At 40.6% G+C, this 24730-nt stretch overlaps 4 protein-coding genes across 4 annotated transcripts; 2 read left to right on the plus strand and 2 right to left on the minus strand.

The window, feature by feature from the left end:
- Nucleotides 1-4661: 4661 nt before the first annotated feature.
- On the plus strand, nt 4662-6846 carry LOC104442303 (WAT1-related protein At1g43650). The gene is made up of 6 exons (XM_039311285.1): nt 4662-4997; nt 5082-5261; nt 5362-5620; nt 5710-5868; nt 6138-6289; nt 6407-6846. The coding sequence occupies exons 1-6, from the start codon at nt 4825-4827 to the stop codon at nt 6552-6554; spliced, it is 1071 nt and encodes a 356-aa protein (XP_039167219.1). The 5' UTR covers nt 4662-4824; the 3' UTR covers nt 6555-6846.
- A 3766-nt stretch (nt 6847-10612) lies between these two features.
- Nucleotides 10613-12315, minus strand: LOC104442304. The gene is made up of 2 exons (XM_010055687.3): nt 11965-12315; nt 10613-11154 (listed from the first exon to the last, which is right to left on the minus strand). The coding sequence occupies exons 1-2, from the start codon at nt 12178-12180 to the stop codon at nt 10921-10923; spliced, it is 450 nt and encodes a 149-aa protein (XP_010053989.1). The 5' UTR covers nt 12181-12315; the 3' UTR covers nt 10613-10920.
- A 3113-nt stretch (nt 12316-15428) lies between these two features.
- LOC104442305 (actin-7) lies at nt 15429-19697 on the plus strand. The gene is made up of 6 exons (XM_010055688.3): nt 15429-15695; nt 15839-15918; nt 17165-17238; nt 17704-18097; nt 18514-19127; nt 19351-19697. Exons 3-6 carry the CDS (start codon nt 17179-17181, stop codon nt 19414-19416), a joined length of 1134 nt encoding a protein of 377 aa, XP_010053990.1. The 5' UTR covers nt 15429-15695; nt 15839-15918; nt 17165-17178; the 3' UTR covers nt 19417-19697.
- Nucleotides 19698-21712: 2015 nt separating this feature from the next.
- Nucleotides 21713-22656, minus strand: LOC104442306 (RING-H2 finger protein ATL79). Its single transcript, XM_010055689.3, has one exon. The coding sequence runs from the start codon at nt 22631-22633 to the stop codon at nt 21839-21841; it is 795 nt and encodes a 264-aa protein (XP_010053991.3). The 5' UTR covers nt 22634-22656; the 3' UTR covers nt 21713-21838.
- Nucleotides 22657-24730: the final 2074 nt, after the last annotated feature.

Raw genomic sequence — 24730 nt, forward strand, 5'->3', positions numbered from 1 at the left:
ATCTCCTCTTTCATTACCTGAACCCACTTGGGATCCCTCAAGGCTTCTTGTACTCTACTAGGAACTTGAATTGCGGAGACATTGGCCACAAACGCCTTCAAATGTTTAGACAATCTCCTTGTCAAAACATAATTAGTAATCAAGTATTTCTGTGATTTGTTTCAATTACATGTACAAAGCTCTTTGTATAATACAAAGTATGAATAATAAATAGAAAGAAAATATTATAGACTAATTTAAGGAATCAAATCCAATCCCAGCATTGATTCATTCAATCAACTGCAATCTTGGGTTGATACGCATATCTTCCAACAACGAAGCCATCAAATGAAGTGCTAACAGCGAGCAAAAAAGCACCACTACTGAAGGACACGTGGATCGGTGTCGAATTAACTCCATATGCCACGAATTTAGCGATAGAGAGGCCCCAAAAGCGAGAGAATGGTAGATAGTCGAATTGAGTTCTCCGAGGAGCATAATCAAAGGACGTGACATCTCATACGACACGACAGGAAGAACCAGCATCTCAAAGACCTTTGTCATGCTGCCTCTATAAGAAATATGTTCTTTTGGATGGGAAGCCAAAAAGGTGGGGCTTATAACGCTTTGCTTCCCTACCATACAAGTTGACTGATTGTCATTTCCACTTACCCTGTTTGCGCCTCATATAAGTAATCCCTGAGGCTTCTCCACAAGCTATTCAGTTCAAGCCACGGGCAGATACTAAAAACAACCAAAAAGGGCTTGCGATTTGTTTAGATTGGCCACAAACGCCTTCAAATGTTTAGACAATCTCCTTGCCAAAACATAATTAGTAATCAAGTATTTCTGTGATTTGTTTCAATTACATGTACAAAGCTCTTTGTATAATACAAAGTATGAATAATAAATAGAAAGAAAATATTATAGACTAATTTAAGGAATCAAATCCAATCCCAGATTGATTCATTCAATCAACTGCAATCTTGGGTTGATACTGCATATCTTCCAACAACGAAGCCATCAAATGAAGTGCTAACAGCGAGCAAAAAAGCACCACTACTGAAGGACACGTGGATCGGTGTCGAATTAACTCCATATGCCACGAATTTAGCGATAGAGAGGCCCCAAAAGCGAGAGAATGGTAGATAGTCGAATCGAGTTCTCCGAGGAGCATAATCGAGGACGTGACATCTCATACGACACGACGGGAAGAACCAGCATCTCAAAGACCTTTGTCATGCTGCCTCTATAAGAAATATGTTCTTTTGGATGGGAAGCCAAAAAGGTGGGGCTTATAACGCTTTGCTTCCCTACCATACAAGTTGACGATTGTCATTTCCACTTACCCTTTTGCGCCTCATATAAGTAATCCCTGAGGCTTCTCCACAAGCTATTCAGTTCAAGCCACGGGCAGATACTAAAAACAACCAAAAAGGGCTTGCGATTTGTTTAGATTGGCCACAAACGCCTTCAAATGTTTAGACAATCTCCTTGCCAAAACATAATTAGTAATCAAGTATTTCTGTGATTTGTTTCAATTACATGTACAAAGCTCTTTGTATAATACAAAGTATGAATAATAAATAGAAAGAAAATATTATAGACTAATTTAAGGAATCAAATCCAATCCCAGATTGATTCATTCAATCAACTGCAATCTTGGGTTGATACTGCATATCTTCCAACAACGAAGCCATCAAATGAAGTGCTAACAGCGAGCAAAAAAGCACCACTACTGAAGGACACGTGGATCGGTGTCGAATTAACTCCATATGCCACGAATTTAGCGATAGAGAGGCCCCAAAAGCGAGAGAATGGTAGATAGTCGAATCGAGTTCTCCGAGGAGCATAATCGAGGACGTGACATCTCATACGACACGACGGGGAAGAACCAGCATCTCAAAGACCTTTGTCATGCTGCCTCTATAAGAAATATGTTCTTTTGGATGGGAAGCCAAAAGGTGGGGCTTATAACGCTTTGCTTCCCTACCATACAAGTTGACCGATTGTCATTTCCACTTACCCCGTTTGCGCCTCATATAAGTAATCCCCGAGGCTTCTCCACAAGCTATTCGGTTCAAGCCACGGGCAGATACTAAAAACAACCAAAAAGGGCTTGCGATTTGTTTAGATTGGCCACAAACGCCTTCAAATGTTTAGACAATCTCCTTGCCAAAACATAATTAGTAATCAAGTATTTCTGTGATTTGTTTCAATTACATGTACAAAGCTCTTTGTATAATACAAAGTATGAATAATAAATAGAAAGAAAATATTATAGACTAATTTAAGGAATCAAATCCAATCCCATTGATTCATTCAATCAACGCAATCTTGGGTTGATACGCATATCTTCCAACAACGAAGCCATCAAATGAAGTGCTAACAGCGAGCAAAAAAGCACCACTACTGAAGGACACGTGGATCGGTGTCGAATTAACTCCATATGCCACGAATTTAGCGATAGAGAGGCCCCAAAAGCGAGAGAATGGTAGATAGTCGAATCGAGTTCTCCGAGGAGCATAATCGAGAGGACGTGACATCTCATACGACACGACAGGAAGAACCAGCATCTCAAAGACCTTTGTCATGCTGCCTCTATAAGAAATATGTTCTTTTGGATGGGAAGCCAAAAAGGTGGGGCTTATAACGCTTTGCTTCCCTACCATACAAGTTGACTGATTGTCATTTCCACTTACCCTGTTTGCCCCTCATATAAGTAATCCCTGAGGCTTCTCCACAAGCTATTCGGTTCAAGCCACGGGCAGATACTAAAAACAACCAAAAAGGGCTTGCGATTTGTTTAGATTGGCCACAAACGCCTTCAAATGTTTAGACAATCTCCTTGCCAAAACATAATTAGTAATCAAGTATTTCTGTGATTTGTTTCAATTACATGTACAAAGCTCTTTGTATAATACAAAGTATGAATAATAAATAGAAAGAAAATATTATAGACTAATTTAAGGAATCAAATCCAATCCCAGTTGATTCATTCAATCAACTGCAATCTTGGGTTGATACTGCATATCTTCCAACAACGAAGCCATCAAATGAAGTGCTAACAGCGAGCAAAAAAAGCACCACTACTGAAGGACACGTGGATCGGTGTCGAATTAACTCCATATGCCACGAATTTAGCGATAGAGAGGCCCCAAAAGCGAGAGAATGGTAGATAGTCGAATCGAGTTCTCCGAGGAGCATAATCAGAGGACGTGACATCTCATACGACACGACAGGAAGAACCAGCATCTCAAAGACCTTTGTCATGCTGCCTCTATAAGAAATATGTTCTTTTGGATGGGAAGCCAAAAAGGTGGGGCTTATAACGCTTTGCTTCCCTACCATACAAGTTGACTGATTGTCATTTTCACTTACCCTGTTTACCCCTCATATAAATAATCCCTGAGGCTTCTCCACAAGCTATTCAGTTCAAGCCACGGGCAGATACTAAAAACAACCAAAAAGGGCTTGCGATTTGTTTAGATTGGCCACAAACGCCTTCAAATGTTTAGACAATCTCCTTGCCAAAACATAATTAGTAATCAAGTATTTCTGTGATTTGTTTCAATTACATGTACAAAGCTCTTTGTATAATACAAAGTATGAATAATAAATAGAAAGAAAATATTATAGACTAATTTAAGGAATCAAATCCAATCCCAGATTGATTCATTCAATCAACTGCAATCTTGGGTTGATACTGCATATCTTCCAACAACGAAGCCATCAAATGAAGTGCTAAGCGAGCAAAAAAGCACCACTACTGAAGGACACGTGGATCGGTGTCGAATTAACTCCATATGCCACGAATTTAGCGATAGAGAGGCCCCAAAAGCGAGAGAATGATAGATAGTCGAATCGAGTTCTCGAGGAGCATAATCGAGGACGTGACATCTCATACGACACGACAGGAAGAACCAGCATCTCAAAGACCTTTGTCATGCTGCCTCTATAAGAAATATGTTCTTTTGGATGGGAAGCCAAAAGGTGGGGCTTATAACGCTTTGCTTCCCTACCATACAAGTTGACTGATTGTCATTTCCACTTACCCTGTTTGCCCCTCATATAAGTAATCCCTGAGGCTTCTCCACAAGCTATTCAGTTCAAGCCACGGGTAGATACTAAAAACAACCAAAAAGGGCTTGCGATTTGTTTAGATTGGCCACAAACGCCTTCAAATGTTTAGACAATCTCCTTGTCAAAACATAATTAGTAATCAAGTATTTCTGTGATTTGTTTCAATTACATGTACAAAGCTCTTTGTATAATACAAAGTATGAATAATAAATAGAAAGAAAATATTATAGACTAATTTAAGGAATCAAATCCAATCCCAGATTGATTCATTCAATCAACTGCAATCTTGGGTTGATACTGCATATCTTCCAACAACGAAGCCATCAAATGAAGTGCTAACAGCGAGCAAAAAAGCACCACTACTGAAGGACACGTGGATCGGTGTCGAATTAACTCCATATGCCACGAATTTAGCGATAGAGAGGCCCCAAAAGCGAGAGAATGATAGATAGTCGAATCGAGTTCTCCGAGGAGCATAATCGAGAGGACGTGACATCTCATACGACACGACAGGAAGAACCAGCATCTCAAAGACCTTTGTCATGCTGCCTCTATAAGAAATATGTTCTTTTGGATGGGAAGCCAAAAGGTGGGGCTTATAACGCTTTGCTTCCCTACCATACAAGTTGACTGATTGTCATTTCCACTTACCCTGTTTACCCCTCATATAAGTAATCCCTGAGGCTTCTCCACAAGCTATTCAGTTCAAGCCATGGGCAGATACTAAAAACAACCAAAAAGGGCTTGCTCTGTGTTCCTGTCATGGAAAACGGCGCTTCTTACGTGGCAATGGTGCTAGTTCAATTGGCCTATGGAGGCTCGAACATTCTCATGAAGATCGCCCTCGAGAAAGGGCTCGATCAGCTCGTCTTTATTGTTTACCGCCATTTGATCGCCATGTTGTTATTAGGTCCTTTGGCTTATATGCTTGAAAGGTAAAGAGTCCCTTCGTCCTGTCATATGCTTCTCCTGTTTTTCTGCACTTTGCTGACATGGTAAACCGTGCATGGACAAAGCAGGGAGCAGCGCCCTTCGCTCTCATTCAAAATCATGGCTAAAATCTTCGTGCTCTCCTCCCTCGGCACCACCATCCATCTCAATGTGTACTATGCTGGTCTGGCGTACACTTCCGCGACCGTTGCGAGTGCCTTGAGTAATGTCATCCCTTGCTTAACGTTTCTCATTGCAGTTGTGCTCGGGTAACACCTTGTTTCACAGTGCAAAGAAACAGTCTTTGGTTTCCCGATACTGTACTAGATCACCGAAAATACTCGTCTTTTAGTTGTGTTCTTGATTCAGGATGGAGAAACTCAGCATCAATAACGCTAGTGGCCGAGCTAAGATTGCCGGTGCACTTATCTGTGTTGGCGGGTCTCTCACGTTTACCTTCTGGAAGGGAGGGTATCTGATAAGAAGCCTTCTGAAGAAACCACTCATAAGCGTTCATGACACCGGCCAAGCTTCTGATGTCTTGACGCATGGAAAAGAAGATTGGATCAAAGGTTCTTTACTTATCCTGACCAGTCATATTGCATGGAGTGCATGGCTTATTCTCCAGGTGATTTTGCCGATGGTGAACTTTTAGTGATAAAGATGAATTATGAAGGAAGAAAGAATCGAATAATTTAGCGCATTACGTGATTGTAGGCTGTCATATACAAAGCCTATCCAGCTCGACTGTCACTCACTGCTTTGATTTGCTTCTTCGCATCACTGCAATCTTCTGTCCTTTCTCTGTTCTTTGCTCGAAATCGGAGCTTGTGGAAGCTGGAGGCGAACGTGCAGCTCTGGACCATCATCTACTGTGTAAGCTTGTCTTGTGAATACAACTTTACATAATCACAAAGTATTCTTCTCGGTAAAATCAGTCTAAGTTGTGCTTTTCTCTTTTTTATTTACTACTTTTCCCGTTCCCTTCAAACTCTGGTTCTTGACTGGTAACCCACAATCTTGACATCACGAGCAAATCAAAGTCGTCTCATAATTCAAGGATTTTTATAGGATTTTCGACCTGAAGTGAGGACTTATTTCAACCATCCAATAAAATTAATCATCTTGCCCATTTTCTTCCACAGGGGGTCGTGATATCATCGCTAGTGTACTATCTACAAACATGGTGCATAAGTCGTAAAGGGCCGGTGTTCGTGGCAATGTTTAGTCCATTGCTACTCGTGATCGTGGGAATATTCTCGGCTGTGGCGTTTAAGGAGCAGTTTCATCTGGGCAGGTAAAACGGATCATTAAATGTCATCTAGCATGTTTGATGTATGTACAAAAGCACGCTCCATTGACGCCAATGCCATCTAACCAAAGAATTCAACTTCTGACTCTGCATTTATCTCAGCCTAATAGGAGCTGTTATCATTGTTCTGGGGCTGTACTGTGTGCTCTGGGGCAAAAGGAAGGAGAGCCTAGACAATGCACAACTAGAGAACCAAAAAGGCGTAGCCGATTGTAATACACAGGAGATCTCAGTGACTACTGTCGAGTAGATAAGGGAATCACATCCTTGTATACAAAGTCGAAAAACCGTGTCATAGGTTCCTCGACTGCAGATGAAGAGAGCTGTATAATGACAGATGTTAGAAAAAATTTCTGCTAGAAAGTTGACCGTAGATCATCCTCAGGATGACTTCTCTCTCTTCAGTTGCACTTGTTCTCTCAAAATTTACTCATTCGAGACAATACTAAATACCCTGTGGATTTGTCACAAAACTGTAAAGCTACAAGCACAAACTGCAGAGCACAATTCCCATGGTTTTAATTCATGGAGTTTTCTTTGTCTCTCCCTTGTTGGTTGTCAGTTATTAACATGCAAATCAGCAACTGATTGTATGTCGAAACAGCATCTTCTTCTCAGTCTTCAAATCACCCCTTAAACTTTCACTTAATTTGCGGTTTGATTCCTAAATTTTTTATTTATTTAATATGATCCCTAAATTTCAATCTAATGTATAATATCATTGTGATTCTTGAACTTTCCAAACTAGTCTCCAGTATAAATTTTTTTTAATATTGTTGCTAGACCTAAATTAATGGATGGATAACATTGGATATTTTCGTATAATTTAGGGATTAGTTTGGACATATACCAAAAGTTTACAGAGCACATTGAACAAATTGGAAAGTTAAGGAATGACATTGCACATTGAGCTAAAGTTCAAATATCACATTGAACAAATTAAAATTTCTTGAATCACATTGCACATGGAGCCAAAGTTCATGAACTATTTGTATCATTTTCTTTTCCTCGTTTTTTTTTTTGTCCCATGCTTCATTTTGTCCTGTTGATTTTCTAATTAAATTTTTAAACAAAAAATAGCCGAGTTAAATACAATTATTAACACGTGACACCCAGCGCAAAATAATTCTTTTGTTGAAAATTACGAGTTTAGTCTCATACCCCATGTTCAATTTAGATTCATTTTTATTGTCTTAGTCCCAAACCTAGTCTCGTATCATTTCCTGAGATCTAATTCCAAAAAAAAGTATTAACTTTAGGTCGAGTGACAATTCTGGCCTCAATTTTTATGTTTCATAAAAAATCACTAACTTTAGGTCGAGTGACAATTTTGGCTGCAGCATTTTTGTCTAAAAAAAAATCACAAATTTCTCTTAAATCCCAAATTTGGGCCCCTTAACTTAAAACCATTGATTGTCCTAAGCAATAGATCCATGTTTACTCGTTGGCTGGATTTAAAGCACTATTTATTATCTTTTTCTCTAAGCCACAGCTTGGAGAATAATAGTGAAGATGTTCATAGCCTCATACCCTTCACTAGCAAGTCAAACTAGATTGAATTTCTCTAGCAAGACTTCGTCGTTTTGTTGTAATTTGAAGTTGTAGACCACCGCTTGTCAAGAGACACCATAGATGAGATCAGCCAACCTCACAACTAGAACCTTTTTTTCTCCTGAAACAAGGTTGACTTTAGACAGAGAGTTAATTGTGGAGGGGCTAGATTTGGGATAAAGGTGAAAGTCGATGAATTTTTATGAGATAAAAAAAGTTGGGGTCAAAATTGTCACTCAACCCAAAATCGATACTTTTTATGAGACAAAAAAAAATAGGGTTAAAATTGTGCCTCGACCTAAAATTGGTGTTTTGTTACAAGAAAAAAGAAGAAGTTCGGGCCAAGATTATCACTTGACCTAGAATTAATGCTTTTTTTTTTTTGAATTAGCCCGATGATATAACTTACGAACATACATATTATTATTTTAGAATAAATATAAGGATAAGAATTATAAACCATGAATGGACGATGATAAAAAAAATAAAGGGTTAATACCCTGAAAAACCCAAAACTGGTACACTTGTGACAAATTTACCCCAAACTATTTTTTTTACCATGAAAAACCCCAAACTAGTATACCTGTGACAAATTTACTCCGATTGACCATAAAAAAACCCTAAATTGGTACATTTATGACAAATTTACTCCAAACTAATTTATTCGACCGTAAAAAACCCCAAACTGGTAAATTTGTGACAAATATATTTTCCGCTAAATTGGATTAATACCACAAAAAAATCAAAAAAATTGTAAATTATGACAAATGGAGCGTAAAATCCTAAATTGGTATACCAGTCAACTGTCACGTGTCATTTAACTTAATAATTTGACAGTAAAATTTAACGAAAACTAACAGATGGTAAATTTGTCATAAGTATACCGATTTAGGGTAAATTTGTCAAATGTATACAAATTTAGGGTTTTTGGTGGTAAAAAAAATAGTTTGAAGTAAATTTGTCACAGAAGTACAAGTTTTGGATTTTTCAGGCTATTAACCCAAAAATAAATGTGTGATTTCTATTTAAGGGCTAGTAAATGTCGATGCCATGTGTCGATCTTCAATGAAGATTCGTTGAGTTCCATCTAATTTTAAATGGAAATTAAAAAGAAAAAAAAATTTGGGGTCAGTCGAAAAAGTAAAATTACCCCTTTTTTTTTTTTTTTCAAACTATTTAAAACATATGTCGCAAGTCATGCGCCGAAGACATCCCATAAAGATATTCGCGTTTTGCTGTTTACTTTAGTCCTAAATTTCATTTCAATTACAGTTTTGATGATCCTCTTTGCTAGGAACTAATTTGAGATTATTTCTCTCCTTGTTCTATGCTAGTTTCTTTCTTCATTTTCTTGGAACCTCCATATAGCCTGGCGATAAACTTTTCATAATTCCAACTAAAAGAAAAAAAAAAAACCCAAAAATATTGATAAATTATTAATAATAAAGAACCGCAAAAAGCGTAGACAGTTAATGTCACTAGCTTTCTCAAGGGAGAATAGTGTGATAGTATCATTTGATTGCATAATTCTCCTAAGTAGTGATCACTTGGCAAAGTTCAGGCGTAAGAACCGAACTTTGTTAACTGGAGAGGCATCAATACCCGATACTGACCTGGTCTGCTTCTTCATTAGGTCGACCTCAGTTGATTCCAACAGAGCTGCATCGTGTGCAAGAAAAGTATAAAAAAAGTCATAAACCTTTTGTATTTGTACTAATTTAATCTTAAACATTTTATTGGTGTCAATTTAGTTATAAATTTTTTCACTTAATGTTAGTTTAGTCCTAAACATTTTTACTTGGTGCTAATTTAATTCTTTCCAACTAATTTTAGTTGGATTTTGTTAATTGGCGCCAATAGGCTGACGTGGCATGATTGATGCTAATGTAGACAACATTTAATAATATATTATTATCTTTTTTATTTTATCATTTTTTTATCATTTTCTTTTTCTTTTCTCCTTTCTCCTCCTCCTTCCTCCCGCTAGTCGCTGAGGTCGGTGAGGTCGAGGTCGACCTCGCTAGTCTCTAACGAGTCTCATGGTCATTAATGAAGCTCGAGCTCTCGCTAGAGGCCACAAGGGCTACTCATGCTGAGAGTTCAAGGCTCACCCTTGTCGGATATGGCGAGGGTCAAGCCTCGCCCAGCCGAGGCCGCCTAGGTTATGAGGGCGGCCTCTCCAGCGACTAGTTGAGGGCGAGCCTCCCAGTCCAGCACGAGGTTGCCCTCGCTGCTTGGGCGGCCTCAGCGAGACTTGACCTCGCCAAGTTTGGCGAGGTTGAGTCTCACCGCCAAGCGCAAGCAGCCTTGCGTCCTCTAGTGAGGGATCGAGCCTCACCAGTGGCCGTAAGGCTTGCCAAGGCCTAGGGAGATCAACCTCAACCTCGCCGAGGAGGAGGAGGAGGAGATTTATTATAGATTGCACCTTCCCTATAATTTTAAATGGCTACAATAGTACCAGTTTCAATGAAACTGTTGTCAATTGATTGTATGTAGAAACAGCATCTCCTTCTCAGTCTTCAAATGGCTATTCTCACAGCCGCAGCATATCAGTTGCTTCTGCTCAACTAGGACAGCCCGAACAAACAAAATTCTACACATTTTATGTTCAATGAATAGCTTTTAAACTTCAATACCTGACATCAGTCAGATGAGAAACAGACTTGTTATGATGATAAAGACTTGCAAACTTTAATTGTGAAATCGGATGGCATTCGGATTATCAGGCCCCTAAGTAAAGGAAGATGAAGTCTCGAGTGGCCTAAAACTTGCCAGGATTATTCCATTCCATTTCAATCGCAGAAGCCAATGAGAAGTTAGATGTCTGGCAAACGAAGACAAAGAGCAAGAGGTACAATAAGTAGTTATATATTTGGCTGGCCCCAGAAAAAGCGAAGAGGAAGTCCCAATTGGCCTAAAACTCACCCAGGTTCATTCCATTTCCATTTCAAATTGCAGAAGCCAATTAGAATCAAGACGCCTATGGAAAAAGAAGGCAAATAGCCAGAGGTAAAGACAAATACCAAGAGAATGCTTTCCCTAGTCCACACAAGCTAATGACATGTTTATTGGGATTTCCTTTTTCCCTTCGAGTGCGAGGAGGGCTTCTCAGTTTGCAGGTTCAACCCCGCCGTACTTGTTGATCGATCGTCTTGAGGTTCTTCAGGTAGGGTAGAAAGAAGAAACTTCTTGCTGGAACCGACCTGGTTGCAGAACAGCTTCAGCATCTTCCTTCCCCTCATCCACTTGAGCATCAATTTCATGTGCGTCTTGCTTTGCAAACCGCTCACGCCTGCTTCCTGTGATGAAAAGCAAACACAAGCAGACAGTGACACACCATACAGTTACAGAAGATTTAGATAGCTCATCATTCCTCAAATCTTGATTGATATCCTTCACAGATAACCGTTCCCAAGTGGAACAAAGATGTTGCCCTCATCATTGTCAATAGAATGAAAAAATTTGACAAGTGATCATCGAGTCGATGAACTATATAGCACGACCAACACCCCACGGTTCATGTACCCACACCCACAGAAATGACAAGGCCAGACTAAAGCAGACACCATCGCGTCGACAAAGACTAACCCTGCCTTCACTGAACAGACACACAAAAAGAGTTTCAAACTTCCACATCCCTGGGGGACCGTATCACGAAAGAAGAGCTGAAGCAAACAAGAAACGTAATCCACGAGCTGCACGAACGGTCTTGAAACACATACACAATCAATCGTGACCTTCTGCATCACACGAGTGAAAGATGAACCAAGCTTTCTTTTTTCCTTTTCCACTCACGAACTCCGCCACGAGCTTCACACGATCCAGGCTAGCTAACAGGCTTAATCTACTCAAAAGCAGTAACTTTAATCAGCAAAAACCTCGCTCTCCCTTTCAAAAACGCAACGTCCAACGACGCGTATCAGCAAATTCATTTCCCAGCCCGTCCCCGCAATCGAACATTCTAGTCCGACGGAAGGCGAAAATCGCACTCGAAATGCGCCGTCCGCGAGCCGATAAATCACGCGCTAAAACCCAAATTCTACCCGGGGGGGAAAAAGGAAAGAGCATATGCAACCAACGGAGATCGCAATCCATAAGGGGAAGCGTACCAAGGCGCGAGTCCAAGTGCTGGGGACGGTGAGGGGACCGTGTTGGCGGATGACGTCGTGGAGGGAGCGGGCGATGGAGTAGGCCTCCTGAGGCGGGACCTTAGGGTTTATCTTCCTCACGTTCTCCGCTCGCTGCCGGGAGAAGTACCGCACGAAGACGCCGCCGCCGCCGCTCGCCGCGGCTCTCGAGGCTCCGCCGCGAACGCTCGACCACATGTCTCTCCTTCGGCCCGAGCCAAGCCCCTCCTCGATCGCTGTCTTCTCGCGCCCGTCCTGCGGGAAACGGATCAGGCGCACTTCTTCTCAGCGTTTGCAGAGATCTCGCCGCCGTCGCTCGAGAGGTTAACATCCCCCTGCTCCTAAAACCCCATCCCCTCCCCCCACCAAAGGGCACGTGCAACGCACGTGGGGTGGGATTGTGATACTGCATCATTATGGCCTCTTGAAATTACTTCGTTAGCCGTAAAATTAAGAATGAAAGCAGGTAAATAGTTTCTTATAAAAAAAAATAAAAAAGGTACGAATTTTGAAGAATAGATTTGTAGAAATGTCCAATACAAAATAAGAGTGAGTATGACCACCGCCTTAGTGGCTGCGACGATGATTTGGGCTTTCTCCTCTTTACGAATGGGAGGAGTTCGAATCCTCTCACGGTCGCTTGGGGTCTTAAGTGGGACATCGAGATGGTGAGTTCTCTCGCTTACGTGTCTCCCCAGGTTTAATCGCCCGCTGCCGGCTGTATGAGATTCTTGGATCACAAAAAAATAAAAAAATAAAATAAGAGTGAGTATGGTTCCAAGATAAGATCTGAAACCTAGGAACCAAAGCGGTTTCAAAGCATACAAGGTAGGTTTCAAGTTCTGAAAATCAAGGAACATTCGAAATTCTAGATTGGTAAAATCTAAATTTAAAACTTGAAATAAATTTTTGTATTTTTCTTGATTTATGTCTTCATGCGACCCTATGTATTCCATGGTGTTCGATGTTAAGCATATTATCTAAACTTTTATTTTGTTAATGTTTTTTTTTTTTTCAAGTATCTTAATATAGATTATGATTAGTGAATTGTAGCAACAAATGATAATCATTAAGTGTGATAATTCATTGCAATTGTTCAATTAATAATATAGGTGGAACATGTGTAGATCTTAAAATCTATGACGAGGTTAGGTTCCAAATTCAGAATATATATGGTAAATTTTAGGTTTCATAAAATAAGGAACCTATTTCAATAAATATGTTTCAGATTCCAAATGAAACATGTACAGAACTAGAAGTATTTATTCCTTGTGTGTATTTAAGTGAGAATAGATTTTGTATAATTTATTCTAGTCAAAAGCAATTGTGATAGTTTTTTTTCTTTTGTATTTTCTTATGATACAATCGAATATAAAATTAGAGATAACTTTATTATTTTCCATTGACTGTTTGGTGGTGCGATCGAGAGATCTAGCTTAAAAAGATTAATATTATTGAAAACCCTAAATTTGTTATCACTTAAACATATTTATCTCAAAATATTTTTTGATCCACAATATATCGCCAAAGTGGTACCTACTACCAACCACCGTCGCAATACCCTCCGCTAGAATTCCATCCGATTTAGCCATCAAAGCGTTCTACGTGACAGCAAACGAGGCTAATGGCACTAGCATGACACCTTAATATGGGATTTTGCTTATTAAAAAAAAGTAAAAATTTTGATTAACAAATTAGAATCTGAAATGATGTCAGGCCAAAAGATGGAAAAGTAAATATATGCGGTGCAAAGTGGAGATATGAGAGTGGACTAAATTTTGGGATTTGAATTTGGAAAAATTAAATTTGAGTCAAACTGCAGTCAAAGAGCTCGTATCTAGTTGGTACTTTGATTGTTCAGAATAACAACCTAACCTATATCAAGAATTCCTTCCCAAATGTCAATCTAAAGCTCTAGCACACATTGATCTGGTGAGGATGACGCGATATCAGATTCGCTAGACCAATAAGCAAAGACCTTATTACAATAACATTCGGATGAAGTAGTTATGTCATTCTTTTTGTTCAATTAAAATGAAAAAAAAAATGTTAAAAAGGAAATTCATGATGAGCTTGTCCATTACCAAAGTGAAAACACATGAGCTTAAGGTCCAACTTTGATCTCATCCTACTGATGTATGGAAGTCCCTAGTTTCTCCTCCCTGTATCATCGCCAGAGCTGATGACTCTTTTATCCATTCCCTTGATAATTCCAAATTAGCAACTTGTAAAACTTTTCCACCCCTCAGCAAATCTTACTCATAATCCTTACAAAACTATGGAAAGGGCATTATGCAAGTCTTCTGTTTTTTTTCCTGATATCGTTTTACCAACCTTTTTAAAAGCATAATCCCTTCGAATTATATTCCTGACGTAGACAGTTGCAACCCACATTAATTACTCTGTCTATAGCTTCATTAATAGAATCCGCATCGTTTTAAATGATTACCCTTCCCCGTGTTTCCATTTTTCTCTTATAGGAGAAGTTCTTCAAGGTGAAAGCCAGGCCTTTTGAGTCGGACTTCCCGTTCGGACCTTGTATCGTATATTCAATGACGGTTTTGGGATATAAAGTATTTGCATATGCAAACCATGCATTGTGCTGATGATTTTTTTTTTATGCCTACAAAATGATATTGGCAGCTAAGGGCCTGCATGGAAACACTTATTGTTTCTGTTTCTGAACACTTTTTTTTTTTTTTGTTTTGAAACAAAAAAAAAGAAACAAAATGAAACAAAAAAGAAACAAAAAGAACTTACTTCTTGTTTCAGAAATGATTTTGAAGAAACACATCTTCTTCTTCTCTCTCTTCTCTTTTCTTCTTCTTTTCTTCTTTTTTATTTTGGCGGTCGCGGCCTCGGCCATGGCCGTCGAGGGGCCGGTGACGCCGTCGAGGTCGGCGACCTCGCCGGAGCGTCGCCGTGGCTAGGCGAGGCTACCGGCCCGTCGGTCGGTCGCCGGCCTCAGGCGACCGGCCGAAAGAAGAAAAAAAAAAAAGAAATGAAAATAAAATAAAAATATTAAAAAATTAAAAGAAACAAAAAAGAATAAAATCTACCAAACGTGTTTTATTCATTTTTATTCCCGAACAAACGTTACCAAACGCGTTCTTTTGTTCAAAAACTGTTCGGAAAGAAATAATTTTTTATTTATGTTCCCGAAACCAAAAAAGAACAGGAACGTTACCATGCAGCCCCTAAGATTTCTGTAGCACCATGAACTCACCGTTTCCCATCTGAATAGGAGGTATATTCTTGCGATGTTTTCTCTCTTATCATCACATCTCTCGGGAACACAGGTCGACATGTAATGTGTGTATGTGTGTATGCAGATTATAAAAATCAAGAAAGGAAGGAAAGGAAGGAAGGAGGAGAGGAGTAAAGTGAAAGGATCAGGCACATTTCGATTCCAGCTCCAAAAGGTGTCGCCCACTTTCATGGCGATGAGGCCTACCACCATGCCCCTCCCTCCCTCTGTCAGTGTGGTCACCTTGCCTTCCTTCTTCCTTTCTCCTTCCATCCTCTCTCTCTCTCCTCTCTGATTCTTTTATTCCCTTTTCTTTTCGAAAGGAAAAAAGGCAACTCTAATCACCCACATTGCCAACTGTAACTCGTGGTCTCTTCCCCTCCTTTTTTCCTACTCTCTGCACAAATTCTACGAAACCCATCTCCCTCATTCCATTCCCACGCCTTCTTCTGCTTCTGGCTCTCAGGTAAAGCTCGAAAACCGAAGCAAAGTTCGTTCCTTTCCATTGTTGTTCCTTGCTTTGGTTGTCATCTTATTTGATTGTTGGAATCGAATTTCGGGTGACGAATGGTATTTGCTGTTGACTTGGGTTGTTGGGTTTTTCTGCAGGTTGTAGCAGGTCTCTGTTCTCTCTCACTTTTGCTTAAGAAGTGGGAGAGTGAAGAGTTTCTAGAGAACAGAGACAGAAGGTAATCCAATCTCTTGTGAACGGATGAGTTTTTGTGCTCTTCTCCTCGGTTGCTTTATGGACTATTACTCGCTTCTCAATGTGATCGGGAAAAAAGATAGGAGAGAAAGGGCATCCCTTTTGATGTGCTCGGTCGTTTAGAACCAGACAGATCAATTCGTGATGATGCGGTATATAGCCCACTCGAGTTCGAGTCCTGATCGGTTGATTAGTAGCCGTTTGATTAGATCCGAACGTGTTAAAGCTGCATTCATTGATTCATGCAGAAAAGTCTTACTAAATCAAGCTTCCGGGTCAATGATCTGTAGCCAATCATTCATCATTTTCTAAAGTCGCACATTGTTACTAATTTAGTACCTTATTGCTACTTCTCACTGTCTAAACTGCTTGCTAATTTTTCTTTGAGCTATAAGAATATGAGAGAGGAACCAAGAGCAGGTGCACGCATTCTTTGTCAAGATCTATGTCACAGGATCAAACCCTGACAATTAGGCTTCCCTGGACACCCTTCATTTTTTATGAGATAATAAAGATGAAAGTGGTTGTTTCATTCACTCTGGAGACCTGGCCGTTTCATAGGTCTGGTCAATGCTCGTTGGTTGATGGTTAATAGGACAGTTATTCATAGTTATGTAGGCATGGCATGTTGACTTCAATTCAATATCAAGATTACTCAATCACTTTTGTAACTTGAATATTGGCAACACTTATATCAAGTTTGGGCCAAAAAACCCAAATTATATTATGGAAAACTCTAAAATGAATGAATGTTGCTTTGCTGCTTTAAGAATTCCAGAACAATGGTGGATTCAGCCTAGGCTACCATCTTGACCCACCTCCTCAGAGAGTGCTTCTTCCCGATGTATTGTTCAAGAATCTGATGGAAACGTGATATTAACTTTTCCACGGCGCTATTAACAGGATTTCTATCTTTTTGGTTTTTTTTTTTTTTTTAATGACAGGTAGTTGCATTTTGAGTGTGTAGCTGTTGGACTTGGTAAAAGTGTTGACTCTGTCTAAACTATGCATTAGACTAGTAAGCTTTTAAGATGTCATTTTAGATTTGAATTTTGCTAAAAATAATTCATCCTCTAAAAGTTAAAAAAGGAAAAAACTAAATTGAATTCACTTTTTAAAATTTGGCTGATGGTTCCCTTACCTGGTATGCGTATGCACTATCACTTAACTTTGGACTGAAGCACATTTAGTCAATTGGTTAATCTGACTGGACTTTTGTTTGTTTGTAGAGCTTTTCCAAAGTATGGCGGAGACAGAGGACATTCAGCCCCTTGTTGTTGATAATGGGACTGGGATGGTTAAGGTAAGAAGTCTTATTGTTGTGTAAGTAATGTCTTAACTGTTTGCTCCAGGCCATTCAAATATGCTCAAACCTTGCTCTTTGTCATGTTGTTGGGCATATGCATGCCATGTTGTTTAGAGTCATGCGTCTTCTCTAATACTAGTTTTTACTCCTACTATCCTATCAAATAATAAGTGTAGAGGTCGAATGACCTGATCCATCTCAATATCTCATGATTAGAGTGTACCTCACCTGAAACTCGTTCAATATAAGTCATGAAGAAAAATGGTCAAACTCCACAAGTATATTATATAGTATGCAATATGGCTTTGCATACAAACTAAAGCACCTGATCTGTTCTAGGTGCTGTAAGTTCTACACGTTTAAATGAGTCAGGCATGAGATAGTCTAGTTGCATCACACATAACCATTTTAGCATCTGCATAAGGTGTCATGTTCCTAACTCAAACTTATGCACTTAATTAGGCTGGTTTTGCTGGAGACGATGCACCAAGGGCTGTTTTCCCCAGCATTGTAGGTCGGCCAAGGCATACCGGTGTCATGGTAGGAATGGGGCAGAAGGATGCTTATGTGGGGGATGAGGCTCAATCTAAAAGGGGTATCCTTACACTGAAATATCCTATAGAGCATGGTATTGTTAGCAATTGGGATGATATGGAAAAAATTTGGCATCACACTTTCTACAATGAGCTCCGCGTGGCTCCTGAAGAGCATCCCGTGCTCCTCACCGAAGCACCTCTCAATCCTAAGGCGAATAGGGAGAAGATGACCCAGATTATGTTTGAAACTTTCAACGTGCCCGCCATGTACGTTGCCATTCAAGCCGTGCTCTCCCTTTATGCCAGTGGTCGAACTACAGGTGTGTTCCTGAATTAGAATCTTATCTTTCCACTTAATGATGGAATACTTAAACAGATTGGTAGTTTGATAACCTTGCAAACTTTTCACCTTTTAAAGTTTTTGTTGGTTAAGGAAGTTGTTCATTCTTCCACTTGTCATGGCCTGATGAATTTGATGACACCATTCAAGAACGATATAATAACTATCTTAAATAAAACAAAATTGAGATATAAAAGAGAGGAAATCAAAAGAGGTTCTGAGATTGCTACTCAATTGAGTAACTACTTGACACTGAACACGGCAGCAAGAAATAATCCAATTTATGGCAAGTGAATTTGGTATTGCTATATGTGTTATTGTCCACTTGCCTGCTTACTCCTTCGTAGTTTATCTCCTCATGGCAGTCACTTTATTAATATTCTTTTACCCGATCAGGTATCGTGCTGGATTCTGGTGACGGAGTCAGTCACACAGTTCCCATTTACGAAGGTTATGCACTCCCCCATGCCATCCTTCGGCTTGACCTTGCTGGAAGGGATTTAACCGATGCTTTGATGAAGATTTTGACGGAGAGAGGTTACTCATTCACCACAACAGCTGAACGTGAAATTGTCCGCGACATAAAGGAGAAGCTTGCCTACGTGGCTCTTGATTATGAGCAGGAGGTTGAAGCTGCTAAGAGTAGTTCATCAATTGAGAAAAGCTATGAGTTACCTGATGGCCAGGTAATAACAATTGGAGCAGAGCGTTTCCGATGTGCCGAGGTTCTATTTCAACCATCGCTGGTCGGGATGGAAGCACCTGGAATCCACGAGACCACATATAATTCAATCATGAAGTGCGATGTCGATATAAGGAAAGACCTATATGGGAACATTGTGCTTAGTGGTGGCTCCACCATGTTTCCTGGCATTGCAGATCGCATGAGCAAGGAGATCACTGCTCTAGCACCCAGCAGCATGAAAATCAAGGTGGTGGCTCCTCCAGAGAGAAAATACAGTGTTTGGATTGGAGGTTCAATATTAGCTTCCCTCAGCACATTCCAACAGGTAACTTCATTGCACAGACTTACACTATTTGTTTCTTCTTTCATTTCAAATATAATTATTATTTGATGTGAACGTCATCTTTGTTTAATCTACAGCTTAATAATGCTTCTAGTAGGACAGACATTAATGGCTTTGCTTATTTGTGACTTCATGAGTTTCTCCTAGTAAAGAAAAAAAGAAGATGATGATTTGGATGTGTTCTTCTGGTACTTGCTCTGTGCAGATGTGGATATCAAAGGCCGAGTATGATGAATCCGGGCCATCGATCGTTCACCGGAAGTGCTTCTAGATACGTCTTTTGCTATTCTCCGGCTTGCAGTTTTTGCTCGTGTCTTATGATGATGGATTTGCAGATGATTGGGTAATTATTGTGTTTGGTTTGGCTTGGCTTTCCCTTTCTATAGTCTTTTTTATTTATTTATTATCTCGAGCTTGGATGAAGCCATACTCGTAAATACGAGCTTATACATAATCAGATGTGCTTGAATGATGTATCGGACTATCGATGATGAGTTGTATTGGCAAATTCCTGGTTGCATCTAGAATCCCTTCTCCGGTTCTTTGTTTGTACTCCTAATCTGTTCAGCATTCTTCAGCTTCTAATGGTATTTTTAAGAGTGAAGATCAGGTGCGTTGCATCCTCTCTTTGCCTTCTCGACTAGTGCTATTGCACGGAGAATTGCGGCTGAACAAATGGGCTAAGAGCCATTGTCGCCACCGCCGCCGCCATAGGCGGCTAGCGGTCGTTGATACCATAAAACTATTCTTAAGCTCGTGAGCTTAGTCTCACCTATAATTTCGGGCTTTATGCCCAACCTTATCACCAATCAAAATTCCTTGGCCACCTTTAAAACAGCCTATTTCATGCTGATAGGAGTAAGCTTGATTTTCTTATTCTAGGAATGGTTTCGCAATTCTTAGCTAATCATCTCAATCCTAAAGATGTATAGATTTCTTTCGTAGCACTTCGATTTGGTAGGGGTTCCAATGAATAATACAAGTTTGGTCTGGTTCGATTGTCAAAGCATATTTCGACATGGGGTTTTCGAATTGTGCCGCGTTCAACATTATTAGTAAGTGCCTCGATGTTCTTGTTAAATGTGTCTCAATCATAATAAAAGAAAAAAAAAATACTTAGATCAGAGAATTGCATACGCTATAATACAAGAAATCTAATGCATTAGAGATCGGAAATTCTCTTTAACCTATAATGGCACTTGCTAACGAATCGAAATTTACCTATCAAATGACTATGCATCTCTATCGGTTCGTTCTATTCAAGCAAAACAATCTAATTTCTAATTTGTTGCTGCCTCGTTCCCTTCCGCAAACTAAAGTAATGGCCTGGTTTGAACCAAATAAAGCCGGTTAGAAGTACGCCATGCTAATGTGCCTTGGATGATCCACATCTCAGGGTCAGGCGCTAGGCGCTGATAAGCACATTGAACTATCTATGTGGCTGAGTATGTAAACACAACAAAGGGCATCGGGGTGCTTGAATTCGGGAAATCGACATGAAAAGATTGACTCCAAGAGTACTTGTTAAGAGATTCGATTATTTAACAAGCGCGTCACGTGTCGTGCCGACCTTAATGAAATCAAGGAAAAGACCCAAGCATCAAAAAAGAAAGCCCAGGAACCACATGGAAATTCCCCCCATCCGGAAAGAAACAAAACCCGCGCAGCCGCGGTCGGCGTGACATCGCCGTAACCGTCGAACGGTCGTACGCCCTGTCGTTTTCCGCTTTTCCCCCCGATTTTTGCTAACAAATCGCCCTCCAACTGTAATTTCCCGAGGCATCCTCAGTATTGAAACTTGGGGGGGACCACGAGAGCGACACGCAGCGACGTCTCAAGCGACGTCGTATTCGGGAATAAACTCGATTTTGTTAGGTCGAATCAGAAAAAAAAGAAAAATAATACAACGCGCTAATTTCCCTATACGCTTCGCGAAAAGAGTAGGTTATGGCATTTCGTAACTTATGTCGGCTTCGCCATGCTTGATTTTCACTATAATCATGAATGAGATTGACTTCCACTTTAGGCGCTTTCCATGATTTATATTTTTTTTTTTGTCGGTTTTCAATGATTTATATGACTTTACTATCATAATGGGGTTTATAGATCAAGTTCGATGCTCAACACAAATTTCAAGACTTCTCGTCGATAGCCCATCACCTTTGTTGGTAAATTTTATGCATTTGATTCCATCTATAAATAATTTTTTTCTTTCCCACGAATTCTAATCGCAATAAGGTCGAGAATTAACTTTTATTAAATTTCACCACCATGAGCTTTTGGGCAAGACATTTCAATAACTTTGGTTCAAGATTAGTAAATTTTCAGTTTAGTTCGTTTAGAGAAATAATTGAAATCGATCACCGTCAGTGATGATTATTATTATTAACTGCACAAGTCATTGGCGTTCGATATTATTTAATGTAGAGTCTAGAATTAACTGATTATTACTATAATCACTGTTCAATCCTCCGAACTATTTTCTTTATCGATTATTTTCGGTAGGCACGTTTTGATAGTCAAGTTGACGACATTTAGCTCGAATATTTTGCATTAACCTTCACGAATTGCTGCAGAATTACTGAGGAACTTCTCTAATTTCAATTCATGGAGTAACTCAACAATATTTACATCGATTAGGCGGATTTAAACTCAGAAAATTGGCCAGATCAGAGCCTTTTCCCAGTAAAGTTTCATACGCTCGCGGCTCCTCCGGACAGGCTCTCGCCGGCGGAACCCGCCCTCCGATCGGCACTCTCCCGGCAATGGTCGGCGCCCTCGGACTCGGAGCTCCCGGGGCGGTCCACGACCAAGCTGCTCCGGCAGGTCGGGCACGACTTGTGCGAGCGCAGCCACCTCTCGATGCACTCCACATGGAACCCGTGGCTGCACGTCGCCAGGACTCTAATCCCGTCCCCCTCGTCGAACTCCGTGAGGCAGATCGCACACTCCGCCTCCGTCCCCGCCAGCTTCGTCACGCCCGGCGCGTAGGTCACCGCCGGGGCCGCCATCAGGTCGGAGTCCCCGAGCTTGGGCTCGGGCTGCTGTTCCTCCTCCTCCTCCTCCTCCTCCTGCCCCTGCTGGGGCCGGCGACGGTGGGCTGCAGCTGGCCGGCCACGGCCATGGCCGCCGAGGAAGCAGCGGATGGCGGTGTTGAGGGCGAGGGCGCAGATGAGGCCGCAGAGGAGGACGATGAGGATCATGGCGGCGTTGGCCTCGAAGTCGCCCGAGGCGGAGTAGGGGTGCCATCGGCAGCTGGGGAGGTCGCACGTCGTGGCCGGCAAGGGCTGCGGCGGCACGAGGTGGCGGGGAGTTCGGGGCGCCGGCGGGGAGGTGGCTGATGATTCCGGTGCTGGCCGCATTTTGCCGGTCTCGAGCGTCTCTGTGTGCCAAGGAAGTTGGTTTTTGGTGTTTGAGGGAGAGAGAGATTGCGTGGGAACAAAGGCCGGGATGATTAATATAAAGAGAGAACCGGAAGAATACCGCATGGAATCCGGTCTACGGCTATTTAGACCGAGTCTACGTAATAATTTCTAGGAGCCACAAATGCATACGGCCCCCCATTGAGGGCAAAACCTTTCGAACGAAGAAAAGAAAATAAATGCTTATACGGATTCTCTCCGGCATAATACAATACTTGTATTGCTTGGATTATCTGGCGCCGATCGAAAATCTGTGTGATTGATTACTTGCGCCTCGATTGTAGCCTTACGAAAGAAAAGAAATAGGAGAGGGTGATAAGGACAATTTTGCACTATTTGACTTTAGAAAAAGAAATGGTTGGTTTTTAATCTTTTGGCTTTATGATCGACAGGATTGACACGAAAATAGTCCTTTGTCATGATGGTTCAAGCCTCACTTTTTGCGGTGGATTTTTGTTCTGCTTTTTGCGTGTGTTACCAAATTAAAGTAATGTAAATTTTTCAATAGCGATAGCATAGTTATTGATAATTATCACTGGGTAAGTTAATTAAAAGTGGAAATAGATAGAACTAAATATCTTAGTGAAGTCATTTATTAAATAGTGAATTTCGAATCTCCAAAGGACATTTAAGAAGGATTAGCAAGTATTCGAATTACATCTCTTTAACTTTTCCCTGTAAATAATTTGATTAAAGATCTTATGTTGTGGATGTACAAGTCAAATTACCATGTGGTCATCGATACTCGCGTGATTTGATGATCGAGATAGAGCAGGCTCACAGGACCCGGATGCATATATAACTTTTTACTGGAAAGAGGTTGCATTGAGTTCTTTAAAAAAAAGATGCCTGATTCATTTTTTTGTTTTATATATGCCAGGTGTGTAATTGTATAAGGACAGTATGTGCTTTCCCTCGACTTTTGCAGAAAAGAAGGTACAATTCCGCCGACCTAAGAAAGTAGAGGTAAAATGGAAGGTAGCTTTAATGGCCGCGGATACAAAATTTCTCATACGTATAGCGCAATAGCAGTGAGATAACGATGCGTGCTAGGGTTTTTAAATTCGTATCGAGATCTAACCGACTTAGTTACATTTGGCAATACAAAGTACTAACTAAGAATTCATTATTATTAATTTGTACGAGAGGTGTTGTATTCGGCAAGATATATTGAATAAATGAGGTTATCTCAAATCAAAGCCAAATGATAAAAGTTTATACAAGTCTTATATCATTTCTCAAGATTAATAATGACCATGCCAAATAGCTATTTTTTACTTGCACAATTTAGTCATTTGATTTCAAGCTGATGTGGACTACACATGCTTCTCGTGGAGTCATGGGAAAGAGATCAATCGCATGCTTCCGACAGATTTTGTGTTTGGAATGGCACCCGGATGAGTTTACAAAGATTGATAGGATAGCGAACCTACGCATTGCTATAGCAAGCGACAAAGCGTTGGGATCAGCATCAACTCAAGTTTTGTGCATCAATTTTTCGCTTGTAAACCTATTGTTGCCCTCAGCAAGCAACATATGCTAATGTTACGGTCCGTGAATCCTCTCGTACTCGTGACACTTGTGAGCTGTACTTGAGGTTATCGAGTGAAGAGTGAGGAGGCAGAGAAGATGAACACAACTAGTCCGTGAGAGTAGCGTCATGATGATTGGTGTTAGGAGTTATAAGATGGAATGATTATATCGCTTAGGAGTCTGAAGACGAGCTTGGCCTCCCGTGCATAAATTAGTAGGGAGCTGATGCCGCTCTCCTAACAAGGCTATGGCAAGCCGAAACCAGTTGTTGAGCTTAAAGAAATTTGCTATCTTGATGGATTAGACGCTCGAGCAAAGTTGGACGTGATACGATCTGGTACAAAGAAGTTATTCATCATATTGTTTGATGGAACAGTTATAGAAAGAATGCTGGCCTAGCAAATTCTGCTCACCAGGCGCCGCATGGGTCATTTCGCGGCTAAGGAATCTGTTGGCTCGTGACACTAAGCTGAATTCGGAACGAGTGGGCACAAATGTCTGTGTGCCGATGATGGAACGTGGAGGTGACGAACCTCAGAAGATGAGAGAGAGAGAGAGAGAGAGAGAGATATAGATGGATAAGCTATAAGAGTTAAAATACAAGGACATGACTAGGGTCGTCAACAACCC

This window comes from Eucalyptus grandis, chromosome 4, assembly GCF_016545825.1.
Source record: "Eucalyptus grandis isolate ANBG69807.140 chromosome 4, ASM1654582v1, whole genome shotgun sequence".
In the NCBI taxonomy this organism is placed as follows: domain Eukaryota; kingdom Viridiplantae; phylum Streptophyta; class Magnoliopsida; order Myrtales; family Myrtaceae; genus Eucalyptus; species Eucalyptus grandis.